The sequence below is a fragment of the Ambystoma mexicanum genome, chromosome 14 (genome assembly GCF_040938575.1).
Source record: "Ambystoma mexicanum isolate Mex_15411 chromosome 14, UKY_AmexF1_1, whole genome shotgun sequence".
Classification (NCBI taxonomy): domain Eukaryota; kingdom Metazoa; phylum Chordata; class Amphibia; order Caudata; family Ambystomatidae; genus Ambystoma; species Ambystoma mexicanum.
The window spans coordinates 608089925-608116385 of NC_090940.1; the positions used below are offsets into that span (position 1 = coordinate 608089925).

The window sequence follows — 26461 nt, forward strand, 5'->3', positions numbered from 1 at the left end:
AGAGTCCTAAAGTCCAGCAAAAGAGCTGGGGGTCTCTAAGGTTGAAGGGAATTAGCACAGCAATGAGAATTCTTCCTAACAGGGAGAAGTGACTGAATCCCGCTTTTCGTCACAGGTCCCATAATGGAGCCTAAAGGAAAGTGGGTGCTCACGGACATGGACAAAATAAAGTCTTGCTCATGCTGTGCAGTACAGTTGCCAACAAGAGCATGCATTCCCCCTTGAAGCAGGGAGCTGGAGGCTGCCATGTGAGTGTTGCCTGATTCAAATGGCATACAGTGTTTTTGAGACTTTTTGCCCATGATACTGAATAACAGGCTCTCTGGGGTCCAATACCCCAAAACGTACATTCTGGCGTTTAGTCTTGCCAGGAGACGGGTCAGCAGGAGTAGCTGGCATTGAGAGCTGGAAAGAAAACTGTTGAGGTCATCCTGACCCCGCTCCTTGCTCCTTCTCCACTTGTCTCTCTGATCTCTGCATTCTCTTTCTGGCCCAACTGCCATTCCTCCTTACACTGTTTGGACCTACCTAGGGGCGACCTGACCTGGGGAGCCTTGCTACCCTGTCTGTCTATTGGAGCTAATCTCCTACTTTTCAGTTCTGCCGTTCCCATATTATGTTACACCATGCTTTACTCTCTCGCTATCACCACCTTGTCTGCGCTGCCTTCACCACCTGCTGTTACCATCTCCAAGTCATGTTCTCCCCTTGGGGCTACCTCCTTCCAGCACCATTGTTTCAGGTTCAAGTCTATCGAGGTCACTTGAGGAGAAACCAGTGATCAGAGAGCCAAAAAAAGGAAACCTTGAATCAAACATGGGTCTCGAGAGGTCACGGAGGGCCTCACTGAGGCAGCCGTTCCTACTGCCGGGTGTAACTTGTACCTGTACCCAGGTGTAAGTTGTACCAGTATCAGACCAGCCAGTGGTGACCGCATGTGAATGAAAAGGACACAGGTGAATGATGGTGTTTGTTTCACCTTACTGGATATTTCAGTCTGCCTACAAAGGTTAAAGGCACTCCACTCTTTGTTGGGGGGGGGGGCATAGATGAGGGCAATATGACTGTCCCCTACCATACGCTGCAAGTCACTGCACTGCCCCAACTCTATACAACATCTTCACTCTCCCACTATTCAATTATCTGGATCGTCGTCACATAGCATACACCAACTATGCTGACGATACGCAAGTCCTATTACCCGTCACAGGCCTCTATGAACAAGATGCCGCAGCACTAACCAAGATTTACACAGCAATTCAAACCTGGATGGCAGCCAACGGCCTCTGCCTAAACGGAGACAAACCAGAGATCCTCCTAGTTGGCACCAAAGAAAGGCTAAACAAACTCCTGCTGAGATACAAATCATTCAATATTGATAACTCCTTTGACGCTCCGCCCTACCTCTCCGAAACGCTCACCTGCAGTACACCCACCATACCCACCAGGTCGCACCTTACCAATCCCCGAAAGGCTCACCCGCAGTACATCCACCAGACCCACCAGGTCGCACCTTACCAATCAGACATACGTCCCCACATTCAAAAGAACTAAAGCCGGAGGATCCAGCTTCCAACACCCAGCACCCAAAAATTGGAACGCACTCCCCACTACACTAAGGAACGAAAAATCATACCATGCATTCCACAGACTACTCAAAACCACCCTAATCAACTAACCCCTGCAACCCACCACCCCTACCACTGAATGCTACAATTGTATGTATCTAGGAGTTGACCTCACAAAAGTACTGTACCTATTGCAATGCCTCAATGTAACACTGTCTACCATCTGCCTGTTGTAACCTCAAAAACATGTTTTGCTATGTACCAGTAAGCCTACTTTCAGCGCCATGATGCCCCTGGGCAGATGTGCGCTATACAAATCCAAATAAATAAATAAATAAACATACCACCCTTATGTCCGTGTCTTACTCCTACACCCTTGCACAATGTTAGTCTGTCTTCCATCTTTAAACTACTTGTGACTGGATAGCTAGACCGTTCACTCTGGTTTCTGAGAGGTTAGTTAGGACTCTGTGTATCTTCTTCGTCCCAGTACTTTGAGAGGAAAGCTGAGTGGAGTCAGCCTTACTCTTCCTCCTCCCAGTTGTAATATCACTGCTATAACAGATACATAGAGGAGCCTATAGGATCAGCGGAAGTCAAAGAAGATGAGGAAAGAAAGGTGAGTGAATGTGTGTTGTACTGCATTTGCTCCTGATGTCCTCCCCATCTCCCAGAGGGGAATCCCTCCTCGTGAGATCCACCCGCTGAGTACCACCCCCCAGGGAGACTATCGGTAAGTGGCCTCACCTCCCTGTCCTCATGGAAAGGGTCTCCCCTTTGGGGAGAAGGGGCAACATCATGATGAGATTCATCACACACAGTAATGAGCCAGAACTTGTGCACAAGGCTTTCCTGTGGGTGTTATGCTAATCTATGTGAGAAGGCTAGCCAGGAAGCCTCCTTATTCGTGTCAAAAGGGGCTGTTTAAGGCGTGGTTGTGTGGAAGGAAGCAGGTAGGAGGCCTCTAGTTGAGGTATGTGGATTGAAGAAAGATGACCCAGGTACTCGGTGGTGCTACTTCCGATGTAGAGATTGCAGCCTCACTGGACATCGCGCAGCAAGAGGTACAATAGTTCTGAAGACTGTAAGTTGCGGAACAGGGTTACAAATCTGATCCTGTTTAAAGAGGATTGGGACGTCTCTCAACTCTGGGTCAGAGGCCTACTAGGTCGGAGCCCTACCAGGTCTTATGCAGAGCAGATCTGCCCAAGAAGCGGGGTGCGGGAGTGAGGAGGGCTCCCGTCTGTCCCTTCTACCTATGCTCAGATGAGTGAACTCAAGACCACCTTTTCTTAGCCCATACCTGTTATGCACCATGCAGGCGCAAGTTTCTTTCTGTTTCTCCGATAGGACTTTATCACCAGTTGGGTCTGGCAGTTGTAAGGCTGTAGAAGGAGGAGACCGACACACAGGTGCCATGTTTTTGGGTAAATACTTTCATTCTTAAAGAAATGAAGAGAAAACCCCATTTTTCCCGAAGCCTTAACAGGGTTCCCTGCTTCAATTTAACACTAAGGAAAATGTCTGAATGTCCGAAAATAAAGAGTCCATCGTCCATTGTCAAAGTCCTACTTCTGTCCCTTAAACTTGAAAGCAAACTAAAGTAGTCCCTTAAACGCGAGACACGAAGGAGGATTCCTCACAGGATACCCCTCTTCCACAAGGAACTAGGAATTTATAATAGAAAGCAGCAATTTTTGCGGAGAAATACTGCCAATTTGCAGAAATCTGACAAGATCAAGTGCTTCCTCTCAGGATTGCAATATACTTGCCAACTAATTACTGGCAGAACCTGAACACTATCTGTGACCATCAGGGTCCTTCTAAGACGCCAGCATTGCCTTGACAAAGACCCAGTGTCGAAACACGTGTTGGCTGAAGCATTCCATCAAGTGTACAACAATAAACCAAGCTTTGTGATGATCAAATATACGATGAATGTAATCATAATTTTCACTGAGGCTAGCGCCAATAATTAGAACTAACCTTCCATTGCCAAAGTAGTTTAGTGTCCTGTTGGTCCAGAAGAATGACTCCCTTCTTCTGGACAGGCACAGTTCCATATAATTGGCAGTTCAACAAAGTTGGGGGAATGTCTCCCCTTTGGGGTGTTCTATTCCGTCATATATTTGGGATAGGACAGCACCTATATTAGAAACGGCGGTTTGGAGCACAAATTCATTTTTAAAGCTGGGCACTTTTAGTATGGGCTCACTGCATAAGATAGTCTTTGGAGTATCAAAACAGCCATGATCTTCCTTCTGCCATTGCGATTTTTGCGGTTTTGTATTTTTTCAGTTTGTCGGTTAAACAGGAGGTAATGGAAGAGTAGTTGGTGATAAATCTCCTGTAATAACCAACAAGTCCTAGGAAAGCTCTCAAGTCCCGTTGTTTTGGAGACAGGAGTTTCTTGAACAGCTCAGACTTTTTCTGTTTGTGGCTGAACCAGGCCATTACCCACAAAGAAACCCAACTACTGTAACGCAGAGTGGGCTAGATAACACTTCTTGGGGTTGGCAATCAGGCTGGCTTGTCTCGGGGCTCGAGTATTTTCATATAGATGGAACATATGTTCTTTCCAGGTCTTACTATATATGGCGATATGGTTGAGATAAGCGCCACTGAAACTAGAGTATGGGCATAAGACCTGATCCATCAATCTCTGAAAATGTGCGGGCGTGCAATGTAGCCTGAACGGTAGTACCTTAAACTGGAATAGTCCTCTAGGGATAGATATGGCTGTTTTCTCTTTGTCCCTTGGATTTAACAGCACTTGCCAATAGTCCTTAGTGAGATTAATCGTGGAGAGGTATACTGCTCTGCCTAGCTGGTCAATTAGATCATCGATCTGGGGCATAGGGTAGTTATTGAATTGTGAAACTGCATTACATTTTCTGAAATCTATACAAAACATCCACGATTGCTCAGGTTTTGCCACTAGGACTATTGGTGAGGACCAAGGACTCTAGGATGGCTCGATAGTGTTTGCCTCCAACATCTTCTCTACCTCCTATTTCTTTTGTAGCCTTGGGAATTGTGGAAGGGTTAAGGTTAATGGTTGTCCCAGGGGGGAGTGCGTATGTAATTAAATACCCCCTTCTCTCTAACAGGTTCACAGCTGAAGACATTGGGAAATTGATACAAAATATCTTGGATGTCCTGTTGTTGGTTTGCTGGAAGGCCAGCTGGTACTAGCTTGAATGTACCTGTTCCTTTTGCTAGGAGACTAGCCATTACCACGGAGGAAGACTCTACCGGATCTTCTTTCCACTCTTTTAAGAGATTAACATGGTAAAAAACGTGTGCATTATGTCTCCGATCAGGTTGGCTAATGTAGTAATTACAGGGACCAGTTTACTCTGAGCTCATACGGTCCATGACACTTTGATAACATTTAGTGCTCAGAAGCTGGGAGTAAGTGCTCAGAAGCTGGGAGTAGCACTAGGACTTTTTGTCCAATGGAAAAATATCTAGTAATAGCTTTGCTACTATACAGTCAGATAGGAGTGCACTATGTCCCTCACCACATGCATATGTTCTTTAATCCATTGTGCAGTTTGGGACAGTGGTAGGGTGTCTTTTTTCCTTTTCTCCCAAGTTTCTCGGAACATGTCTAACACGTCCCTAGGGTCTCGCCCATAAAACAATTCAAAAGGTGAAAATCCTAGGGAATCTTGGAGGGGGGGCTTCCTGATGGCGAACAGGGCCCAAGGAATCATCATGTCCTAGTTCTTACCATCAGCTCCCACTAGTTTCTTGAGTATATGTTTCAGGGTCTTGTTAAAACGCTCAACAAGACCATCCGTCTGAGGATTATAGACCGAGGTTTGCAAGGTCTTTATCTGCAAGATTTGTTTTACCCCTGAATTATGTTACTCATAAGTCTTTCCCTGGTCTGTCGAGATTTCTTTTGGGAAGCCTACTCTTGATACAGGGCATCAAGTGCTTCAGAATATGTTGCAATGTATTACTTCGCATGTGGAAGGCCTCAGAGTAGCGAGTAGCATAATATAGCACTATCAGAATGTATCCATTCCCAATCCTAGAGGTTCCAATGGTCCCACGATATCCATCTTTATTCAGGAAACGGGGACCTCTGTTATAGGCACGGCTTGCAGAGGTGCAAGTGGGCAGTGATGTAACAATGTCTTCTGACACATCAGGCATGTGGCTACAAATGTTTTGACATCTGCATACACTCCAGCCAATAGAACCTATTCACTACTTGCCCTTGGGTTTTTGTTGTTCCTAAGGGACCAGCAGTGAGGTGGGCATGCGTGACTATTTGGGAACCAGAAGTACCCTGAGAACTGGTATCCCCTCTATACAATAACCTGTGTTTTAGGAAGAACCAGCCCTCTTTCTGCCGCCTTCCTCCGAGATTACTTTTAGGAAGGTTTCCGCTAACACAGGGTCATTGCGTTGGGCAAACGCTAAGTCTGGAACTATTTCTAGGCCTTCTTCCTCGTGAATCGGTTTTGGGAAGTTTAAGTGAAGTTCTGGGTATATATCGGCTTCACCAAAACCTTTGGTTCCTGATTGGTGGGATCAGTATCCGGAAATTCTAGGTGTTTTGGGAACAGCGCTTTTTCTAAGATCCCCTGAGCAATCTTTTCCACAGGTTTTACTTGGTAAGCCGGTTTGCTGTTTTGTATCAGGACGTTAATATCCACTCTAGTGCAGGTCCATCTCCCCTGCCATTACTCATAAGCCATGTTTCCACGCCAGCCCTGACTTGGATACTAGCCTAATATATGTGCCTTTGGGGGTGGGGCCAGGATTAAGCCTGTGGGGACCAGTTGTCTTTCTCCTGATTCAATAATTAAGAGCAAGAGAGAGCATATTGAAAGGACTGGAAGATATGCTTCCTTGCCAGGGCTTTTCTATATGAACACACTTGCAATCTGCATCTGACTGGCATACTCTCCTGCTAGGGCTTTTCTCTTATAACTTGAATCTGCCTGGTATACTCTCTTGCCAGCCAGGGCTTTTCTCTTGTAACTTGAATCTGCCTGGTATACTCTCTTGCCAGGGCTTTTCTCTTGGGACTTGAATCTGCCCGGAATACTCGCTTGCAAGGGATTTTCTCTTGTAACTTGAATCTGCCTGGTATACTCTTCTGCCAGGGCTTTTCTCATGTGTACTGCACACATTTACAAACTTCATAATCTTATATTTCCTTTGTTCTGTCTCTTTAAGTAATATTCACTTGCAAGCTCTTTCTCATACACTTCAATTTGATTTGCTTTTGGACGGGTTGCCAATAGGCCCTGGTGTCCGCGTGTGGATGTTCCCTTGGATGACTCACCAGCTTGTGATGGTGTGTATAAGTTCTCCTGTGGCTCTTCGGCGTTACGTTTCATCTCACCACCTCTGCGTCAAGGCTTCTGTCTCTCTGGTGGCTCCCGCTCTCTTCATACGGCATCTCTCCGGGCTCGGGCGGTGTGGAGGCTGCCTTTCGGTACCTGCTAATGCTCTGAAGCTTCTCGTCAACGTCTGAAGTTCTCGCAGCATACCATTCCCTGCAGTCAGCACTCTTTTTGGTTCCTTTGGTGAGCCGGTTGGCACCACGGACCTCTCACCAGCCCTGCAGTGCCTTGGTCGACATGAGCAGACTACAGTTCTCCAGCCAGCTTCTCTCTGTGAGCTGGTCTGCAAATTTAAATCTCCCAGCAGCTTGCCTTTTCTTGCAACGACTAGAGTGCAGCTTGTGCTCTTGGCCTCCATTGATCTTCATTACTTTGCTCATCTTCTTCATCCCAGTATTTTCATATTTAGTAGACTTTAGGAAGTCCTTTCTTGATGGCTTGTATGAAAATTCTGGAAAAAGTGTTTTCAGTAGTTTTTAAAGGCAAGTTAACTAAGCAATTAGAGCTATGAAGTCCTCTTTTTTAGGGGGCTGTGTGGCAGAGGGCCAGATACAAACATATATATATAAAGAAAATGCCACAAAAAACAGCTACCCACCTACACACATACTAGGTGTGTTTAGTTGCAACAAGTGCTATCATTCATGTCAGTCAATAGATAAAGACAGGAAAAATAGATAACATATTTTAATTTGTAAATGTAAAAACTCCCAAAAAAATTTTAAAAGACAAAAATGCATTTTGTTTACACATAACATCACATAAAAAATTTTTTAGTGAAAGTCAATATATTCAACCAACCAAAACAAGTCGAAGACAAGTTAATGATTAGTCGAGGATATATGAAATAGCAATATGTTCACCTCATACCCTTACTAACCTCACAACATCGTTAAAACATGATGATTGTGTTTGTTTTGGTTGGTTGAAAATATTGACTTTCACTAAATGTTTTTTATGTGATATGTGTAAACAAAATGCATTTTTGTCTTTTAAAAAAAAATTGAGTGTTTTTACATTTACAAATTAAAATATGTTTATCTCTATTTTTCCTGTCTTTATTGACTGACATGAATGATACCACTTGTTGCAACTAAACACACCTAGTACGTATGTAGGTGGGAGCTGTTTTTTGTGGCGTTTTTAAAGGCAAGTCAGTTTTGATGACTTGTGTACAGAGTATAGGAAAGTGTTTTCAGTAACTTTCCTAGGTGGGTGAGGGGAGGTATGACAATATGCCATTAAGGGGATACCATGTCTCGTCCGATGATGTCGTGTCACTCCCTTGGGGTTTACCTCCACAATGTGATCCTCCCTCACATAGCCACCCCCAGGGTCAGGGTCAGGATCAGGTAGCGGCTGCTGTCCCATGGCCACATGGGAAGAGGTCACAGCTGGGAAACAAGTCGTGGCACCATCGGATTCATCACTGGCCTCAAACCCCTTTTTATATTGGCTTTTCGCTCTCTGGTCCCAGATCCCTTCACATTGGCTTTTCTTGCCCCCTCAAGGTTCCGGGGCGACCCCTGTACCTTCCGTATGGGCTCCCGTTTGCTCACTTCAACCTCAGGCTTCTATGCGTCTTTTGACGGTTCTTTGGGAGTTGGTTCCTGTTTACGTGCCGCTGTAGCTTCTCCAGCCACGTCCCGGTCAGCAGCTGCAGGATCAGCTCCGCCGTCTGCGGTATTCGAACTTCCGTCGCTGTGCCTCCAGGGAGGGACTGACAACATGGTTAGTGCCTCTTCCATGTTTCTCTCTTCTCACAAAAGTAGTAGTGTTCATTATGGTTGTCTCGAGGGTTCTTCAGGGCGCCAAGCCTCTTCCTAGTCCCAGTATGTTGAGATGACCGTTCAGTGGAGTCAACCCTATTCTTCCTCGTCCACGTACTATGGGTACTATTTGTCTGGCATAAGTACATAGTGAAGTTGGTAGGAATAGAGGGAGATGAGGAAGGAGGTGTGAAAGAGGTAGGTGAACAGGGAAAATACCACGTCTGCACATGATATCCTGCCTGTATCCCAGAGGGCAAATACCTCCCCACATGATCTTCCTGCTGAGGACCACCCTCAGGGGGACTATCGGGTAGTGGCCTCACGGAAATTGTCTCCGCCTCGGGGAGAAGGGACAACATCATAGCACTCGTCACACAGTGGAGGTGAGAGGGAGCAACCCAACTGGGAGAGAGGCAGCGAGGAACTGCAAGGCTGCTGAGCATGCCACACACCAGACAGGCTATCACTGTGCTCCATGCGACGTGGACTGTAATAATGATCTTACCTTTAGCCGGTCTGCAGACCAATATGCATATCAGGCCAGCAGTCCTACGCTCTGCGTAACACGAACTGTGACATTGTTCCTACCTTCAGCAGGTCCACGGAGCATCCCCATATCAAACCAGCACTGCAGATGCTCCGTTTGGTGCTGGTACGAACGTTTGACCTTGACTTTACTCCAAGTGGACTGCTTTTACAAACTGCTGGCAGATCCGCATTTGAATAAGTGTTTGCCTACATGTAACCCAACCCTTGGGGTAAAGGGAGACAGCCGGGTGCCCAGCTGAGGTAAAGAACCAATGGGAGGGGGGTAGGATAAGAGGGCACTGGGGAGTCCAGGCAGTGATGTTTGATCGGGGGAGGAGGAGGACGCGGAGGAAGGATCGTGGAAGAGGAGCACTTGAAAGTGTGTGAAAGGTGAGGCACTGGTTGGGGGGAGAAAGAAGTAATTGGGTGTGAGGAGAAATGAGGGAGACTAACAGAGGGGAGGCTAGGTGGTGAATGAGAAGGTGACTGGCAGAGTGACTCTAGGACAAGCTGTGGGTGGAGTACAGAGTAGTAGTGCAGACAGGTGAGTGTAGTGGCAGAGAGCCGAGTAGGGATAGATAGGAGAACATCGGAGGTACAGTGAGAGAGAAGAGTGGAGGAGAGCGGGAGGAAGCAAGGGGAAGGATGTAAGAGACAGGAAGGATAAAGCACCAGGGCGATGCATAAAAGAGCATGCAAGGAAGGGGCAGAGTGAGACCCGGGTTGGTGAAAGGCACCTTTCCTGGATAAGATTCTCATTGTGAGACCTAAGGTGGGACTCCCCCAGATTGTACAGGGAGCGAGCGACAAACAAGAGCGAGGGAGGAGCAGACCTAAGTCTCAACGTATTTGATAAAAAACCTGAACTGTCACTGTGAGGTGATGTGTTCTTGGGGCCATATGTGATAGCTGATGCTTCAGCATGTAGTTCTAATACACTCCCTACTGCTGGTGCCTTCCAGGAGAGTCAGACTCCCTATCAAGGTGGTACAGATGCTATTCTGATGAGACTTGAAGTCATGAAGTACGTAACTTCACTGTTTTCCCCTGTTCAATGGAATGGAGCTTTGTTGTAGTTCCCTTTCGCCCAGTATTGTGGGCTGAGGCATGCAGCTTCCAGCAGTACGTCACTCTCAAGTTGTTGAGTGCAGGAGCAGATCCTTAGTCATCCTGGAGTGGGACCTTCCAGCAGCTGCGGGATGATGCCCCACGTTTGGCAAAGGCATGGTGCAGGTGCCCACAATCTCTTAGGGAAATTGGGGGCTGGATGCACATCCATTTTCCGGTCAAGCCCACTGCCCCATTTGAACATTTGGCCGCCACCCAATAAGGAGTGGTCTGTACATTCAAACCTTCCTAGGTTCCTTCCCAATCAAACAAACAAGATGTGGATTAAGACGTAAACCCAAACATCCATTCAGACATCCTGCCAGACCTGGTCATGGCGCTGTCGTGAACTTCCACCCTGAAATCTCAGGAAGACTATGCCCATACATAGCACACACTTGGCTCTGTGCTTGCTAGGTAAACGCAACCTTGTTATGGAGCCTCATTGAACTTCTAAACATATGGTCATCATTTTAATGGAAACCTGAATGGGACATGCCTTTGTTCCTTGATCAGAGAATGGCTGCAACAGTGTGCAGTGGCTGCCTTACTGGTCTGGTAATGCCCCAGGGCTATGTTTAAGCCCTCGTTTTGCTCGGACCTGTAACTGTCGCCCCGTGGGCCTTACCCAACTGGTAATGCCCCTCACCCTTCCCAGTTTCTATTGCTTTAGTAGGTTATACAGACATCTGGGAAGTGGGGCATGCATGCATACATACATACATACATACATACATACATACATACATACATACATACATACATACATACATACATACATACATACCTGTACCTGTCTTTTGTGAGATTAAAGTTTCTAGGAATAATCTCAGAGCCTCTTGTCAGACCAGTTGCCTGGCTGGCTGTCTTTGTGCCGATCACTTCTACTTGCTTCTGTCCCCGCCAGTACATCCAGAATCGATTCTCGTGGTCAACACACAAACACTTTGCCATTAAACAAAAAAAACATTTAATACTCCATGTTTTTTCAGGGATTCCTAGTAGGGAACCAAACTCTTGCTTGCTAAATGAAAGAGGCCCTTGATTCCTGAAGGAGTTTCCATGTTTCTGAGGTTTCTATTATGAGTGATGTGTTCCCAAATATGTATTTTGTACCATTGGGCAGAGACCCGGTAGCTTGGCCCTAATATGAGATTCACACTCAGTGCTCAGTCAGGTATAGTGGTGAAAGTCATGTATCCCGTGATGACACCATATGGATAAATGGCTATGAGAGCAGGAGAGTCTTTACACTTGGATGTACACCCTAAGAGTTTGTTCTTCTTGAGACATGTAGGTCCCTTCAAGGGTTTGGTAAAATGCACTGATGCTTGTGAGAGGTGCAATTTAAACTAGAGCATGTGAAAACGATTGATGCAGGTGACGTTTCACTGTTAAATAACATTTTTCTTCTCCCATGTATTTTTAGGGCGCTGCCAGGTCCTACTTCGGGGTGGGGGCCAGGTGATGCTAGGCTGGCTTCTCCATTACTGCCCGTTCTTCATCATGGGGCGAGTGCTGTACTTCCACCACTACTTCCCCGCCATGCTCTTCTCCAGCATGCTCACAGGTACGTCCTCTCCCCTGTTATCTTCTCATGCAGGATCTGTGATCACCCCACCATCTTTTCTTCTCCAGCATGAATGTTGGGGAGAATTTTCTGAAGCCCTTTGGTGAGGCATTTAAGAAGACTAATCCAGTAGTGTGTGTACAGGGTGTCCACCAAGTTTGTCCAAACTTTCTCGATGGTAACGGAGCAGCCCGGCTTCAATCTTGAGGGCGAGAGGAGATGGGATTGGTTTCAAGATATAGTTAGTTTCACATAAGCATACAACTAAATAATAGATGCAAAATAGATTAAAAAAAGTATACTCTGTATTACAAAGTCTTTTAGTGAAGGAGACACATTAAGTTAATTACTTGCAGTTCTATTACAGTGTACCTAAAAACAACGGTAAAGAGTCTAGAATTAACCCTAAGCACAACCAAAACCAATAGAAAGACAGGCACAGATTAGTAGATTGTTATCCACCTTGTAGTGCTTTGGATGAGCGAGTTGCAATGATTTATCATTGGATAGGACATCTAAAAGTAGAGGTAAGTATTAATTCAGTGAATGCTTCAGAAACTCAAGGAACCAAAGAGTCACAACAGCATATATAGCTTACACAGGACTAACGTCACTGGTACTTTTAGGGCGTTTCAAGACTTGAAACGTGTTCATTGGATTGAACGGGGCAATTCCAAATGTTCACTTTCTGTAGTTGTTGAAAATGAAGCACGTTTTAGTGACCGGTCCCAGAAGTGAACAACGAGGCAACCACCGGGCTGGGGAGTCTTGGGCACTCCACCAAAAGAGATTCAGACCAGATTTACGAACAATAGGCATGGGATTGGATGGCTGTAGAGTGCAACACAAGCCTATTGGAGCATTGCATTGGAGTCAATGGCCGTGAAGGTGGACTGCATACACAGCCAAGAGATCGGCCAGAAGACATCCACCGATAGGATGGGGGTCAGACGATCCGTGAGGGCTACCCAGAATGAAGATTGCTGTGAGGAGCTGGGAGGAAAGTTTACCTTGGATGTCGGGATGTGGTGGTATTTATCCCGAAATCTTTTTTTCCAGTGATTTAATGACCTATTGCAGAGTCCCAGAAGGTAGCGGAACCACAGGATTGAGGATGAAGAAGGACCTCTTTCGGGTGATCCATAACAAGAACCGCTGAGTAGTAGCGATTTGAACCATATGGATAACCCTAAACAGCAGGTGACTGACCACTCGTGTGAAGACAAAAGCACAGCACAGGGCACCAAGGACTGTCCCGTTGTGGAAAATAGCTGCTAGAGTGCAACTTTGCTGTCTTGTGACAGAGCAGAAATGTAACTGAGCAGTTCCAGGCCATTCCAAGTCCAGCCAGAAAGCAAGGAGTTGCCTACTTTAAGCCCAGTGGAATCTATGAGGACACAACTATGCACCTTTTTGAAAGTTTTGGTGGCCATCCTATTAGGATTGGCCATGCAAACTCCAAATGCTGAAACTGCATCCACTCAGGACCTTCAGCACAGATGGGAATTGGGGGTCTAGAAAGCCCTTTGCCAGTCTAAACGTTAATCCATTGAAGCCAAGAAGCCTTTGTGGTCTCTATAGGGCTACATAGACATATTGGGTATGCCTAATACTGGGCAAAAATTTCGATAGAGCAGAATTGATGGATTCTGCCCACAATTTCACTCGGAGGGCAGTTCCTAGTTAATCCACTGATGCTGGTTGAAAACTTGTTTTTGTTGCTTTTTTGATGAATTTTGCATTTGAACAATTTGGTAAGGAAACCAGTATTTAAATTGTGTTCTCAGATGGGCTGAAGTGGCTGACATTTTGGGCAATAAGAGTCCATAAAAATGTTGGCCACCTTGTTGGCAGAAATGTTCATATGCTCAAGTCAAAAAATCAACACAAGGTAACACTTTTCTGATGGCCAATGGCTAAAACCTGATTCCTCCACCTTGGGTGGAATATCAGAGAGGAGATTTTTCTCCCGATCTTCACTTTATTCAATGATTTGAAAATCTCAAATTAGACCCAACACTATATGCACCACTGTATTTCTATATTGGCTTACCCCAGAAAGGTCCTCTGTTTCTCCCCCAGATACAGACATATCAATATAGAGTCCTATCGTTTGGCATCGGCAGGCCTCCCAGAATGTTTACCAATGTCTTGGCATCTCTGGCTTCGCATTTGAAACTGGTGTACAGCCATTATATATCTACCTGGACATTTGCCTGGTCCATCCCAGTAGCTAAAGCAAGCGCCTCTAGTTCTTTGCTCACTTTGGACCCGCTTTCTTGGTTTGACCTCACAGTCAACAAAGTGCAGTCATTTTCCCCCCAGCCGCCATTTCACAGACTCTGATCTTCATTGGGTTTACCTGGGACATGTGGTCGGGCAAAGTCTTCGGATCAGGCACATCAAATGAGTGGCTCTTGACTTTGTCTGGAGATTTCAGACTTCTGGTCCCAAGAACATTTGGATCTCTTTGTTAAGGGAGTTTTTCTTAAGTCCTCTTGAGGCAATACTCTATAAAAACGATCCCTTGGTATGCAGTTCCCCAACTTGTTGTATCAGTCTGTACTACCCAGAGGATCTGGTAGAATGGCAGAGCAGTCAGGCTTATCGTGGGAGGAAGGTGTGAGCTGTACATAAGCACACTGTACCCCGTCAATACAATAGTCCAAAGAAACTCTTACACATTAAGTTATATCAAAATATTTGTATTTTATATACACATGGCTGGTAGGTAAATACTTTTTTTCGATAAGGAAAACACATAGGAAATATCAACAATACTTTTCAATGATGACTGCTTCAATTGTAGTTGCTCACAGTTAGAATTGTTACAGAGAATGACACTGACAGTTCTAGCGTATTACTAGTAAAGACATGCACTTGCATAGATTATAGATCAATAGTAATGGCATTCAGATCATAAAGTCTGTGGGAAGGAAAGGGATGGTTATACACTCTTGAGCAGTTTAGATGTTCTAGTAACACTTTCTTTAAGGTGTCTAATGCTTTGTAAGTCCAATCCCTAACTAGCACAAAGTCAGTGTAGGAGTGGATAAATAGTCGTATGTAGCGGCTGGAAAGAAAAAGGTTCCTCAGGATACTTTAGTCACTAGAATCAAAAACGCTTAGTAAGATATCACAAACTATAGGGGCCCTGCAAAGGACACCCTAAAGGACACAAGCTGCAAAGCCTGGGCCAGAGATATGGGTGTCACCCAAACACCTTGTAACTCACTCCAGTCACACTGGAGCGGCTCTTCAGCTTAAGGCAAGTTCTAGCTTTAGCCCCACAGTACCTTAGGTTAGAAGAAATAAATAAAGCTGGATCCTCTCCTGTGCATCAGCGACAGAACCGGTCTCCTGATTCCTCGGCCTGGTGACGAAAGGAAGGATGTTGAATGGGATGTCATAGCAGCAGTCGAGAGAGGACCCTCAGCACAGATTTCCTCGGTCTCCCTGGACGGTCTGCGGTTTTGGTGCCTTTTTATCAGCTCCAACAAAGGACGGTTATTGCCTGGTCGATCATCTTCTATTCAGAAGTCCTGCACTCTAGTGAGGGGACTTAGATGAGTGGCAGTGTGCCTCTGGAGGTCCAACTGGGGCTCACCAATGTTCTGGATGGATTCGGCCTCGCCAAGACATTGTACTGCAAATTGGTTAGAGGTCTCCTGGTATTTGCGGTCTGCAGTCCTGGAGTGTCGCAGCACCTCGGGAGACGGCACGATTTGTAGTAGGTGTTGAGGCTGGTCGGTCCCACCAGCTACAGGGAAGGTGTCCTCCTGTTCAGAGCTCCTCTGTCGATAAGAAAATGGGGTCAGGTCAGCAGTGGTCGCTTCACCGTTACTGGGAGAGTCTGCAGGCGTCTCTGGTAGTCTTCAGCTTCAGATCTTCTGTTCCAGTGGTCGACTTGCCTTCTACCTCAGGAACCTCACCTTTATGTTTGGTTTTCCCACTCCCTCCTCTGCAAATTCTCTCAGCATTTTACAGAAAGGTGCGGGTGGCTGTCCAATCGGGACAGCCAGCCCCCCAGTTGGAACTGGTTCCATTCAGGCACTCGAGCAGCCAAAGGGCAGGGGAGTATAAAACTCCTCCCCAACTTCCTGCCTTCACAGGCACACTGGACCCTAGGCATGAACACCCAAGGATTCCCGCCAAAGACAGAATACACACACAGACCTCCTCCCCCCAGAATGGAAGAAGGGCTACCAAAGGACAACCTTACACGAAATTGTGAATAAAAGAAAGGAGCCACCATGTTAGAACATAGGTGACCCTATTGTGCAGAACTGGGACTGTGAATACAGTCTGCGGTAATAAAAATAGCACAATAGTTGGTAGAGCATGTCTACTGCCACCAGCCATAACTGTAAGGTTGTCAATGTGACTAGAAAGTCACAGGAGCAGAGAGAAGGGGGTTACTAGGTGTCCTCTTAGCACTCCACATAAGGTGGTGTGTGCTAATCTCTCATAGGTTAAAGATTTAGGAAGGATACAAAGTATCCGTCTGTCCTTAAGTACAGTAGTTTAAATCATCTCAAAATAAACCCTTTGGTTTCCCAGCTACACCTCATATAAGGAGTTATGTGCTGCAAAGGTTAAACACAAATGTCTTTACAGAGATATGGAGGAAAGCAGACTTCATAGAAAAGGTAAAACAGAAAGAATAGAGTTCCCAAAAGTCAGAGCAAACAAGAATGAATGGGGGGTGGGAGGGCTCCCCTCATTCATGGTGAAAGGAAAAAAGTCCAGAAGTCCAGCAAAAAGTGTTGCGGGCCTAACTAAGCGAGGGGATTTAGTATAAAACTGATAAATCTCCCTAACATTTTTGGACTAGTGTGTGCCGGTGCTTCCTCTTGGGAGGCTCAGGATGAGGCAAGCCCTGCTGCCTATGGTAGCATGGCTCACCACTCTTGTTTCGACTTTCTGTTCCTCACAACCATAGGCGCTATCCAGTCCCAGAAGACTGTTTGGATTGGAAGGAATTTACTCCTTCAGAGGCCATCATGAGGGATGCTTCCACGTACAACTTGGGATCAGCATGTGCAGATCTTTGGTGTTGGGCGGATCAGGCTTCTCATATCAATCAATACCATATCATTGCTCATGCTTAAGCCAAACTGTCTAGTACTGAAATCTTTACTTCCTTCTCTTAAAACGTCCCATGCATTGACCTTCACTGATTATACTGCAGCAATATGCTTACTTCCCGACCAAGGCAGTACAATGCGTCTTCTGACAACTGAGCCTTAGGACAGGGTGATTACTCAGGACATCTATCATGAAGAGGCCTAGGTCATCAGGGCATTAAACTAGACTGCAGCCTCCCTGAGGAGAGCGGAACACTCAAGCCAAATGCAAGAGCTCCACCCAGTGGTGATCCATCCCCTTTGTCCCCTAGGGCCTACCTTAAATAGTTTCTATCTGCAACCTGCAAGATCAAAAAGTATCTCAGTTTGGCCACCAGAAGTGTTCTATGACTTCAATAGCTGGGTGTCACTTTACCTGTTCCCTTGCAGGAACAATTTGCATATGCCTTTTCCACATTCCTCCTGCAGTTAAGGGCGAGTTGGAACTTCTTAGTAGTTCTCGATACCTTTTCAGACCGGATGTAACTGTCACAACCCCTTCCCCTTTAGCTGCAGTGGTGCGCGGATCTACCGATCCACAAGGGGGCATGTCTCTTCAATCCTCCCCTGCTGCTGAACTTGGCTGCATGGTTCCTGGCCAGGGAACCTTACCACTGCAAATGGCATTGACACTGGTTTCCGGAACAAAACATTCATCCATTAACTTGCTCTCTTAACAATGTTTTGTTTGGATCCATTTTGGCCACTACCTTTTGTTTGTGAGCTCCTGTGGAACATACTTGGCAGCCCTCAGGGTTTATTTGAATTTTACAAAAGGAATTTCATCCTCTGAGGTCACTTTAAAGCCATTTTTGATTTGTTCCCGCTGTTGCGACTGATTTTCTATACTCTGCCCTGGTGGACAGATGTATAGAAGGCCAACCTAGTTTAGTGACAGGAACAGCTCTGGGAGCTGCAGCCAAACCAGTTCAAGGTAGCAAGTCGAGTGGTCAAGGCCAAGTCTCGGGAGGGTTGAGCCTGGTAAGGGCTCCTCAATGAGCACACACAGTGTCAAGGGTCACACCTAGACCATGTTACAAAAATATGTATTTATGTATGGCCTTATAACACTATGAAAAATGACTATTAGCAAGCATGTAATATTATCACACAAGACTAAATAAAAGATGCACATATACAATCATTGGAGTTGGGCAAAATGATTATGCAGCAGTACAGGTCCACAGGGATACAACACTAATTTTAGAAGTCCATCCGTAAGATGTATTAGGCCAAACTCTCTGCTGGGCAGCCACTACCGAGGGCTCTTCTTCGCAGGACTCTGAGCTGATGTCGAGAAGGGATGTTCCCTCCACTCCAAGGGTCGAAGCTCCTTTACAGGGCTTCTGAAGATCACCTACAAGACGGGGCTCTTCCAGGACAGCGGCAGAAGTTGGTTGCCAGGCCTTCTTCCAACGGGTCCCTGGTCTCCTTACACATCTTTCAGCTGGACAGGATACTTACCTCCTTTAGGTTTCTTCCATTATGTCTGCGGATCGGGTGCAGGGGCCCTCTTCTTTTCTGAAAAGGCAGGTAAGAGCCGAAAACTCCCACTAGGTAATCAAAAATCTGGCCCACACACAAACACCCCAGCAGTGGTCCAATCGGGACCACTGGTGGCACTGCTCATGCATACCATTCAGACACACTGAAATCTGTTTGTGGATCGGGACCAGACAGTCCCAACCCACTTCCTGGCAGCAAACACACATGGCCCTGCAGTAGCCCGCGAAAAAAGCCTCGGCTTCACAGGCATTGGAAGTCCATATAAGGATTTTCCAGTCCTTGCAGGTCAGGAAGAAGGGTTAGTGAAAAGATGGCCAAGAAACAAAAGAAAAACCTTGTGGCACGGCCATGTTTGGACACTAGCCACAGTTGGCAACCAAACGACGTAAGGCAAAAACAAAAAAAACTCTAAAAATTAGCTGCTGCCACCAGCTTGTCATTAGGCACACCTAAAGTAACCAAACATTCTCTGAGTGTTAATCTAGGGCAAATTTAAAATGTGTACCCTATTGTACTGCATTGTAAGATCATAATAAGTTACCAAAAGTGTTAACTGTTAGTTGGACTTCAGAAAAAACTGTCCTAAGGGCTTAGCAAAACCATTCAACTGAGCCAGTACAAGACTCCACTCTTAGTATAAGGCTGTATTACCAGAGTATATGGTAGAGTAGACCAAGCAGCTAGGCTTATCTTAGGAGGGAAAGAAGGCTGTAGAATCAGTGCAAAGAAATTGTAGTACACATATGGTCCAAGGAAACACTATGTATGGAAAAAAATAAATGGTTTATTTAAATACCAGATGGCCCAGATAAATCTTGTGGGAAATAAGTACTATCACAGATCATATAAACAAATTATAAAAACACAACATTATGCTTTCTGCTTTAAAGTACACATACTAAAGCACAGACTTTATTTAGAAAACTAATAGTATTTCTAGGTAAGTCAGACCTTATCAAACAATTGTGTTTAGGGCACGTCTATTCATGCAGAGTAAAAACCATTTGTTACTTTTAGATTGCTTTCTGTAATACAAGGGTAAGGGTAGTAGACCCTATCAGTTATGCTGTGACACTCGGAAAAGAAATCACATAATCAACCAACCCTGTTACCAGGATACTTTTCTGAATAGCGGAACACTCATTCGAGGAACAGTATGTACCTATAACTACGTTTATGATAACACACGGTTATACTAGGCGAGTAAGACCTTTGGGTGTAATCTACAATTACAGTTGCTTTTCAGCTCAGTGGAACACAGTCTAAGATGAGCAGTAACGCTTTACACTAATTTAGGATGCACCAGACAGACCAAGGTCCGCTACACCTAAAGAACACTTTTCAAGAATGGGACAGATTTTCTAGGCTGGTAAAACCTAATGTTGTAATATACTATTACAGTTGCTTTTCATATCAGTGGAACACATATTGAGGTAGTCAATAACTATTTAACTTATTTTAGGATGGCACACAACGAACTCAAGGTAAGTAAAACCTATATACTTTTAAAAGGAGCTATCAGCAACTTAAAGTATGTATAGACCCAAGACTGTTTTAACATCTGTATAAAACAGACCGGGGAAAGCAAAGCCCAATGTTACACTTTATGAATGACTCATTGTTATTCTAGGTAGGTAAAACCTCAGGCAGACTTATTCTAAACAGGCTAACAGCAAGTCAGGGGAAGCAAGACCCAGTTGGGCAACATATAGACCTATTCTCTGAAAAAAATAGTTGGTGAAGCCAACAGCATTACTTATGGGTAAGGGGCACAACCAATTCACAGATGAGTAAATTAACCTTATATATACTTTTCAGAATGGCACAACACACATTCATGGTAAGTAAGAACGTTTGTTATTGTGCACTCTCCGAGTTAGTTAGTTACCAACCAACTCATTTATAAGTACGTACTTTTAAACACTTGTTATACTTTTCAAGACAGAATCCTTTTCTTATCCAGTCCTTCCCTAGTCTATTGCATGAGTTCTCTTGGAGGCAGAAGAGGGACCCTAGTGGTCTAGGTGCCAGCTGTAGGCAGGGTGAGATAGGCTTCTGTTGCAGCAAAAGTTATAGTTCCTGTGGAAGACTGGTCAAACAAGTTAGTAATTTACTTTAAAGTTAGGTGGGGTTCATTGACTTCGGAGAAGCCATCCTAGGAGGATTGCAGCAGTGGGCCTGGGTGAACTGGACAAGAGGACTCCCAATCACATAAAACACTCAGAAAACTATACCGAAATCACTCAGGCTTAAGGTAAATAAAGACCCCAGCCAACCGAGTACCTTGGCACAGAAGAAGAGTTGCAGCAGGAAGATTGCAGGATCTGCAGCCAAAAACCCAGTCGATATATTCCTTTGTCATGAAGATGGAAGACAGGACTTTGGAACGGAATTTGCAGCAGGGATCAATGGAGAAGGCTCCATGCAAGAGTTTCTTTGCGGCTGGATGTGTCTCTGTGGTTTTGGCACCCTTTTCAGTGGCCCAGAAGAAGACTGAATATCACTGGTCGGATTCTCGTCGTTTGCAAGGTCCTGCACTCTGATGAGGGGACTTTTAGGACTTTCATTGTGTCTGGAGTTCCAGCAGGATGCCACCGAAATTTCAGCTCGGTTCGGAATTCGGAAGCCCATGCACCACGCAATGGCTCGAGGTCCCAGGCTATTTGGGTATTGCAGCCCCCCAAGGTCGCAGCACAACGTGGGATGTCTCGAAATGCAGGTCTTCTTGAATCTAGTGGATGTCACCAGGCTCTGGGTCGTCCGTTTCGGGATCCTCGGGTCGATTGGAAGGAAGGGTTACTGCTTGCTCTGGTTACACAGCAGGCTCTCTGGTCGGCAGAAATCGCTACAGCCTTTGTTTCTTCATCTTCCTATTCGGTTTCAGCTCCAGTGGTCGACTTGTCAGAAGCTTCAGGTTCAGAGTAATTATCAGAAACTACAGCACAACTTATGCATTATCTCCCTGCATTTTACAGAAAGGAGTGGTCTGGCTGTCCAATCAGGACAGCCAGCCCCCCACTGGGAGTTGCAAGGTGGAAGACAAAGGGCTGTGTAGTTTTTGACCCCTCCCTCACTTCCTGCCTTTCCAGACACACTGGCGCCTGAGCGGGAAATCTACAGGATTCCCGCCGAAGACAAAACAGCCACCTAGAATGGCAGGGGAAGACAGCAGAAACCGCAAGCATACAAGAAATGACAAAAAAAGAAGCCCAACATTTTAGAAAAATGGTGGCTATTATGTGCTTTACTGAGTCTGAATTAACAGCCTGCGAGTAATAAAGACTAGACGTCATGAAGATAAAAACACTGCCAGCAGCCATTCATGTAAACTCGCAGTTACAAAATGTTACCAGGTAAGTAAGAAAGGGGATACATTGTATCCCCCCAGCACTCCACATAAGGTGGGGTGTGCTTACTCACTATATAGAATGTAAAAGGGGTGAAAATCCCTCTTTACTATTTGGGACCTGTAGTTACCCAAATTTATGAAAGAGAAATTAACAGGGGAGCCCAAAAGGGCAACCCAGCCTAAACCCAAAAGTTATAGGAAACTATAACTCTAACCATGCTTTATGCAGAGACATAAAAAGGTCACCCTTAAAAGAGAGGGGAAAAAGATTCCCACTCACCTAGGGACAAGGTGAAATAGTCACCTAGTCAAAGAAACATTTCTGGGGTTGACACAGTTCAGGAAGATGTATCATTGATATGAAAATCTTGCCCAACATTAACAAGTTACCAAAACTAAGGGAACCAATGTTTCCCAGTACAGACAGCCTGAATGACATGGGTGTTTCCCCATGAGAGATGAGCAAAAGCCAGTGTAGTAAAGCTGAAGGCTTCACTGCACTGCAGAAAGAGCAGGTCCTATTAAAAAAATAAAAGCAACAGGTTTGGGGGTCCATCCATAAACATGGAGGGAAAGGTTGCTGTAAAGAGAAGTCACCCCCCCCCCCCTAGACTAGGGTCAGGGGAAACAAATCCACCCCTGGATGGGTCCTCTGTTCCAGCCGGTTATCCCAGTTGGACAGCCCATTAGCACTGCTAAAGTTGGGATCTGGCCTAGCCCCAATAGTGAAGTTCAAGGCCTGTAGACTCATGAACCACCCGAGCCACTTTGATTCTCTCCCTTAATATCCACCAACCACTTCAAAGGCTCAGGGTGAGCATACACAGTGAAGTGAGTCTCATGGAGGTGGGAGTCTAGCTTCCTAAGGCACCATATAATGGAAGAACATTTCTTCATCTGTGGCCACCTGGGCTCCATTGAGCACACCTCACCCTCTTTGGGATCTTAATATTGTTCTCACAGCTTTGGCACATAGGCCCTTCAAGCCCCTGACTACTACTGAGTTACGTTTTGGTTTCATGCAAGAGGGCATTCCTGGCTGCCATTACATCAACCTGTAGAATCGGTGTGCTTTAGGCTATTTTGGCATCCGAGCCATCTACTGTGTTTAACAGAGACCCACACCCATCTATCCTTTCTCCCAAAGTTATTTTCTGACTGCCACCCAAGTCAGGATATAATTTTCTCTGTTTTTTCCTGTTATGTCTTGCGTCATAGTACAGCCTCGATGTACTGCATGCCTTTTGTCACAGAACAAAATATGTTTAGATCCTTAGACATGGAATATGTCGCCAATGGTTGACCTTCTCCTAGCAAACCGGACTCTTCGACTTTCGTCGCAATGTTCGTTGGGGTATTCTGGAATTTTATTTGATTCAGGGAGCTGTGCACTCAAAGGGCCTTGTGTTTATACTGCAAGGGCCACTGTACCATCCATATTTTTCAGAGACATGTTCCTCTTGACATTAGTTGTAGGGCAGCCATGAACACTAACACTCTGGATATTCTGCAGACATTCGGCGCAGGACTTCAGTTCTAATGCTGATACAGTTTGCTTATTTGATTCCAATGCACTGATTTGATTAGATTGGGGCTTCAGTCCAATCCCCCTCTGGAAGGGCTTGCTTTGTAATCTCCTATGGGTACAGAAGAAAGGGGTCGGATGAAGGAGTAAGGAAAATGTATTCGCCGTAGTGACTGCTTGCTTCTAGTCTGTAGTTCTTTCCTCCATCTGACCCTCTCTTTATCTCTGCTGAATCTTACCTTTCCACTGGGACTAGCCATGATAGATGGAAGGGGATTAGTGGGTGAAGCCAGAGGGTGGTGGCAGAGTTATTGCCCTGGTTTCACAAAATAGATTTTTACTCTGCAAAAAAGCTCTCGTACTGTCCGCCAGGGGATGGCCATGCACGGTGGGTCCAGTAGTTACTAAGGTAAGTATCTCTTCATAAGATATTGTGTGCGATATTGATATATTCCACAGTGTCGGCTATGTTGAGGGACAGTTTGCAATAGGATCTTTCTCTGCAGAAGATTCAAATGCCAACAAACCCCAGTTAAAAGCCTGTTACTTTATCTTCCTCGTTTATTTTCCCTTTTAGGAGTCACGTGTGACATTCTTCTACAGACCTGTGCAGACTTTCTGTCCCCAGGCTCGGCACGGAGCACTTACCTGGCAGGAATGTCTGCTCTGATTCTGATCATTCTTTACAGGTGAGAACAACCACATAGGCTGCCATTCTGCATGCAGTAGGACATTGCACTTATTACCCTGTGTGTCTGCTAACCCCACTGCCACAATGCTGGCACTGACCAATATAGAGGGTTGACAAAGCAAGTAGGTGGGATATAAAAACTTTAAAGATGCATGCAACATATTTAAATAACTAATTTTAAAGCTAAAAATGTAAAGTGCAACACTGACCCAATGATATTTTCCTGATTATCTGAATGGTACTTCTGGCAAGAGGCCCTAAAGCTTTTGCTTTGTCCTTACTGGTTTGCCAAACTTTTTCTATGGGAAGCCCAAATGCATATCTGCAATGCGACTGTGATGTGGTACCTGAGAAGCCCCAGGGTTGTGGTGTGACAAAGACATCAGTCTCTTCTGCGAGTAAGCTTGCCCAGTTAGGTGTGTATGCGCCACTTGTTAGTGGCAGGGATTTACTTGGAAAACAAGTAGGAGTCGGCTTGCTGCATGTGGATGGCACCCCTGTGTTAAACTCCAGTACTGAGTGGCATGGTCCAAATCTTGCATCTTCCATGGGAGCTGCTGAACCCCACAGCCCCTCTCTCACCTTTCTGCACCCACAGACTTAATACACTGTGTGTTACAAAGCCTGAGGCAAAAGGGGAAGTGGAAAAAATAAACAACAAAGGAGCTCTTCAAGCTTCTTGTCTTTGCGTCCTGCACAGGAATTGAATTGAGTTAGAACATTTCATTGCATGCAAAGATCCTTTATCAAAAGTTCACCTTGCTATGCTTGTCTTTACCTGCGACTGTGTCTGTCACCAGCTCAGAGGAATGAGCTCCTCGCAGACCCTTGCTGAGGAGCTTGGGAACTGAATTATGTTACAGACACTTGAACCTAGTTGTTCTTTTTGCACTTGAATTTATTTTACTTTCAACTCTTCACTTGTCAACATTTTCAGCTGTGTTCTTGGATTTTACTTAGTCCATTCTTCATTGAAGAAGCATAGAATTACTAGAGAGTCCAGTTTATTTTTTCATAGTAGTTTAGTCCTTTTCTTTTTCAAAGTTGCTAAACAGTATTGATTCCTTTTGCTTCAAAAACGACTTGCTGAACTTGGTACCAACAAATTAAATATAAATTGAAATCCTGCCCTAACTGCCCATTGGTGCGCACCACTGTACTACAAATCCCAGTTAAGAGAAACAAAATGGCCGACAGCACTCCTACGTGCTCGTTCTCCACTCTTCTATGTTGTTGGGTAAAAATAAGACGATAACATCGGAGTGCTTCAGTGGACTCTGAAATCACTTGCACATTCCCATTACGCTGCACTTTAACTCTGCCCACGGTGCCACAATATGAATCCTCAAATACAGCTCTGAACTAGATGAGTGGTTTTAGCGCAATAAATAAAGCTGCCAAATCTCTCCTTCACACATCTTTCCCTGCTTCATGGTTTTTCAGTAGCTTCACGGATTGGCCCTCAATGTAGGAATCCAAAGTGCATGTCCTGACTCTTCAAGCTTAATTGATGAAAGGCAGTTGAAACAGCCAGAACTTTCAATCTGCCCTCAACATTCCAAATTCAATCACTCCACCGTTTTAGCCTGGGTTAGAGCCCAATCGTCAGTTTTGGGCACCAAAGTCTGCAGATATCTGAGAAGTACCATTCATAAAAATAGAAAGTATTTTATAAATTCCCCAACTCTCAGCCACGGCCTGTACTCTCCCACGCCTGGTATCCTAGTACCTACTCTTCACCTTGCCTCAATTCTCTGAATTGTCCCTGACACTGAGTCACACCGCTAAAAATTATAAGATGTAATGGTGCCATATATGTTCATGGCTTTTGCCTGCCTTGGAAGAGCAAGGGCAGCAGTGCCAAGACCAAATATGGACAGATAACAAATGGATGCTTGGCACCTTGAGAGGAATTCACATCTTCAGTGAAAGCCTGCAAAGTAGCCAAGCAATGTTGTACTGTGGCGACCACCTGTGAATAGTTGCACACTTACCTTGTCTAACCTTGAGACAATACCCAAAGTCTTCTACGATAATGCCAACATGAAAAAGACTGACAAAGCTCGGCAGCTTCATCGTGCTAAGACTGGTCTGACGGTAAGGTTCTGCCAGTGTATGCCAGTGTATGTGGATGTGCTTAGGAGAACAGAATGGTCTGTCAAACCAATGCTTTTCTGCCCTAACCCCAGCAGAGTGAACCGACTAACTGACTCTCCCTTTTCCTAACGTCAAGTGCACAGTGAGGTGGCTAGGCTATTTGCAGAGAAGACTTGCTGCTCGTTCCTGCAAAGACACAGCATGATGTGACTAGCACCTGCTTCCCGGAGTGAGATCATGGCCAGTTCAAGAG

At 45.3% G+C, this 26461-nt stretch overlaps 1 protein-coding gene across 2 annotated transcripts in view; it reads left to right on the plus strand.

Moving 5' to 3' along the window:
* The window catches only part of POMT2 (protein O-mannosyltransferase 2), a 296276-nt gene that overhangs the window by 149144 nt on the left and 120671 nt on the right, over nucleotides 1-26461 (plus strand). For both annotated transcript variants that reach the window (XM_069638005.1, XM_069638004.1), the window contains exons 19-20: nucleotides 11774-11914; nucleotides 23998-24109. In XM_069638005.1, the coding sequence (XP_069494106.1) occupies nucleotides 11774-11914; nucleotides 23998-24109 (253 nt within the window). The remainder of the gene's footprint in view (nucleotides 1-11773; nucleotides 11915-23997; nucleotides 24110-26461) is intronic.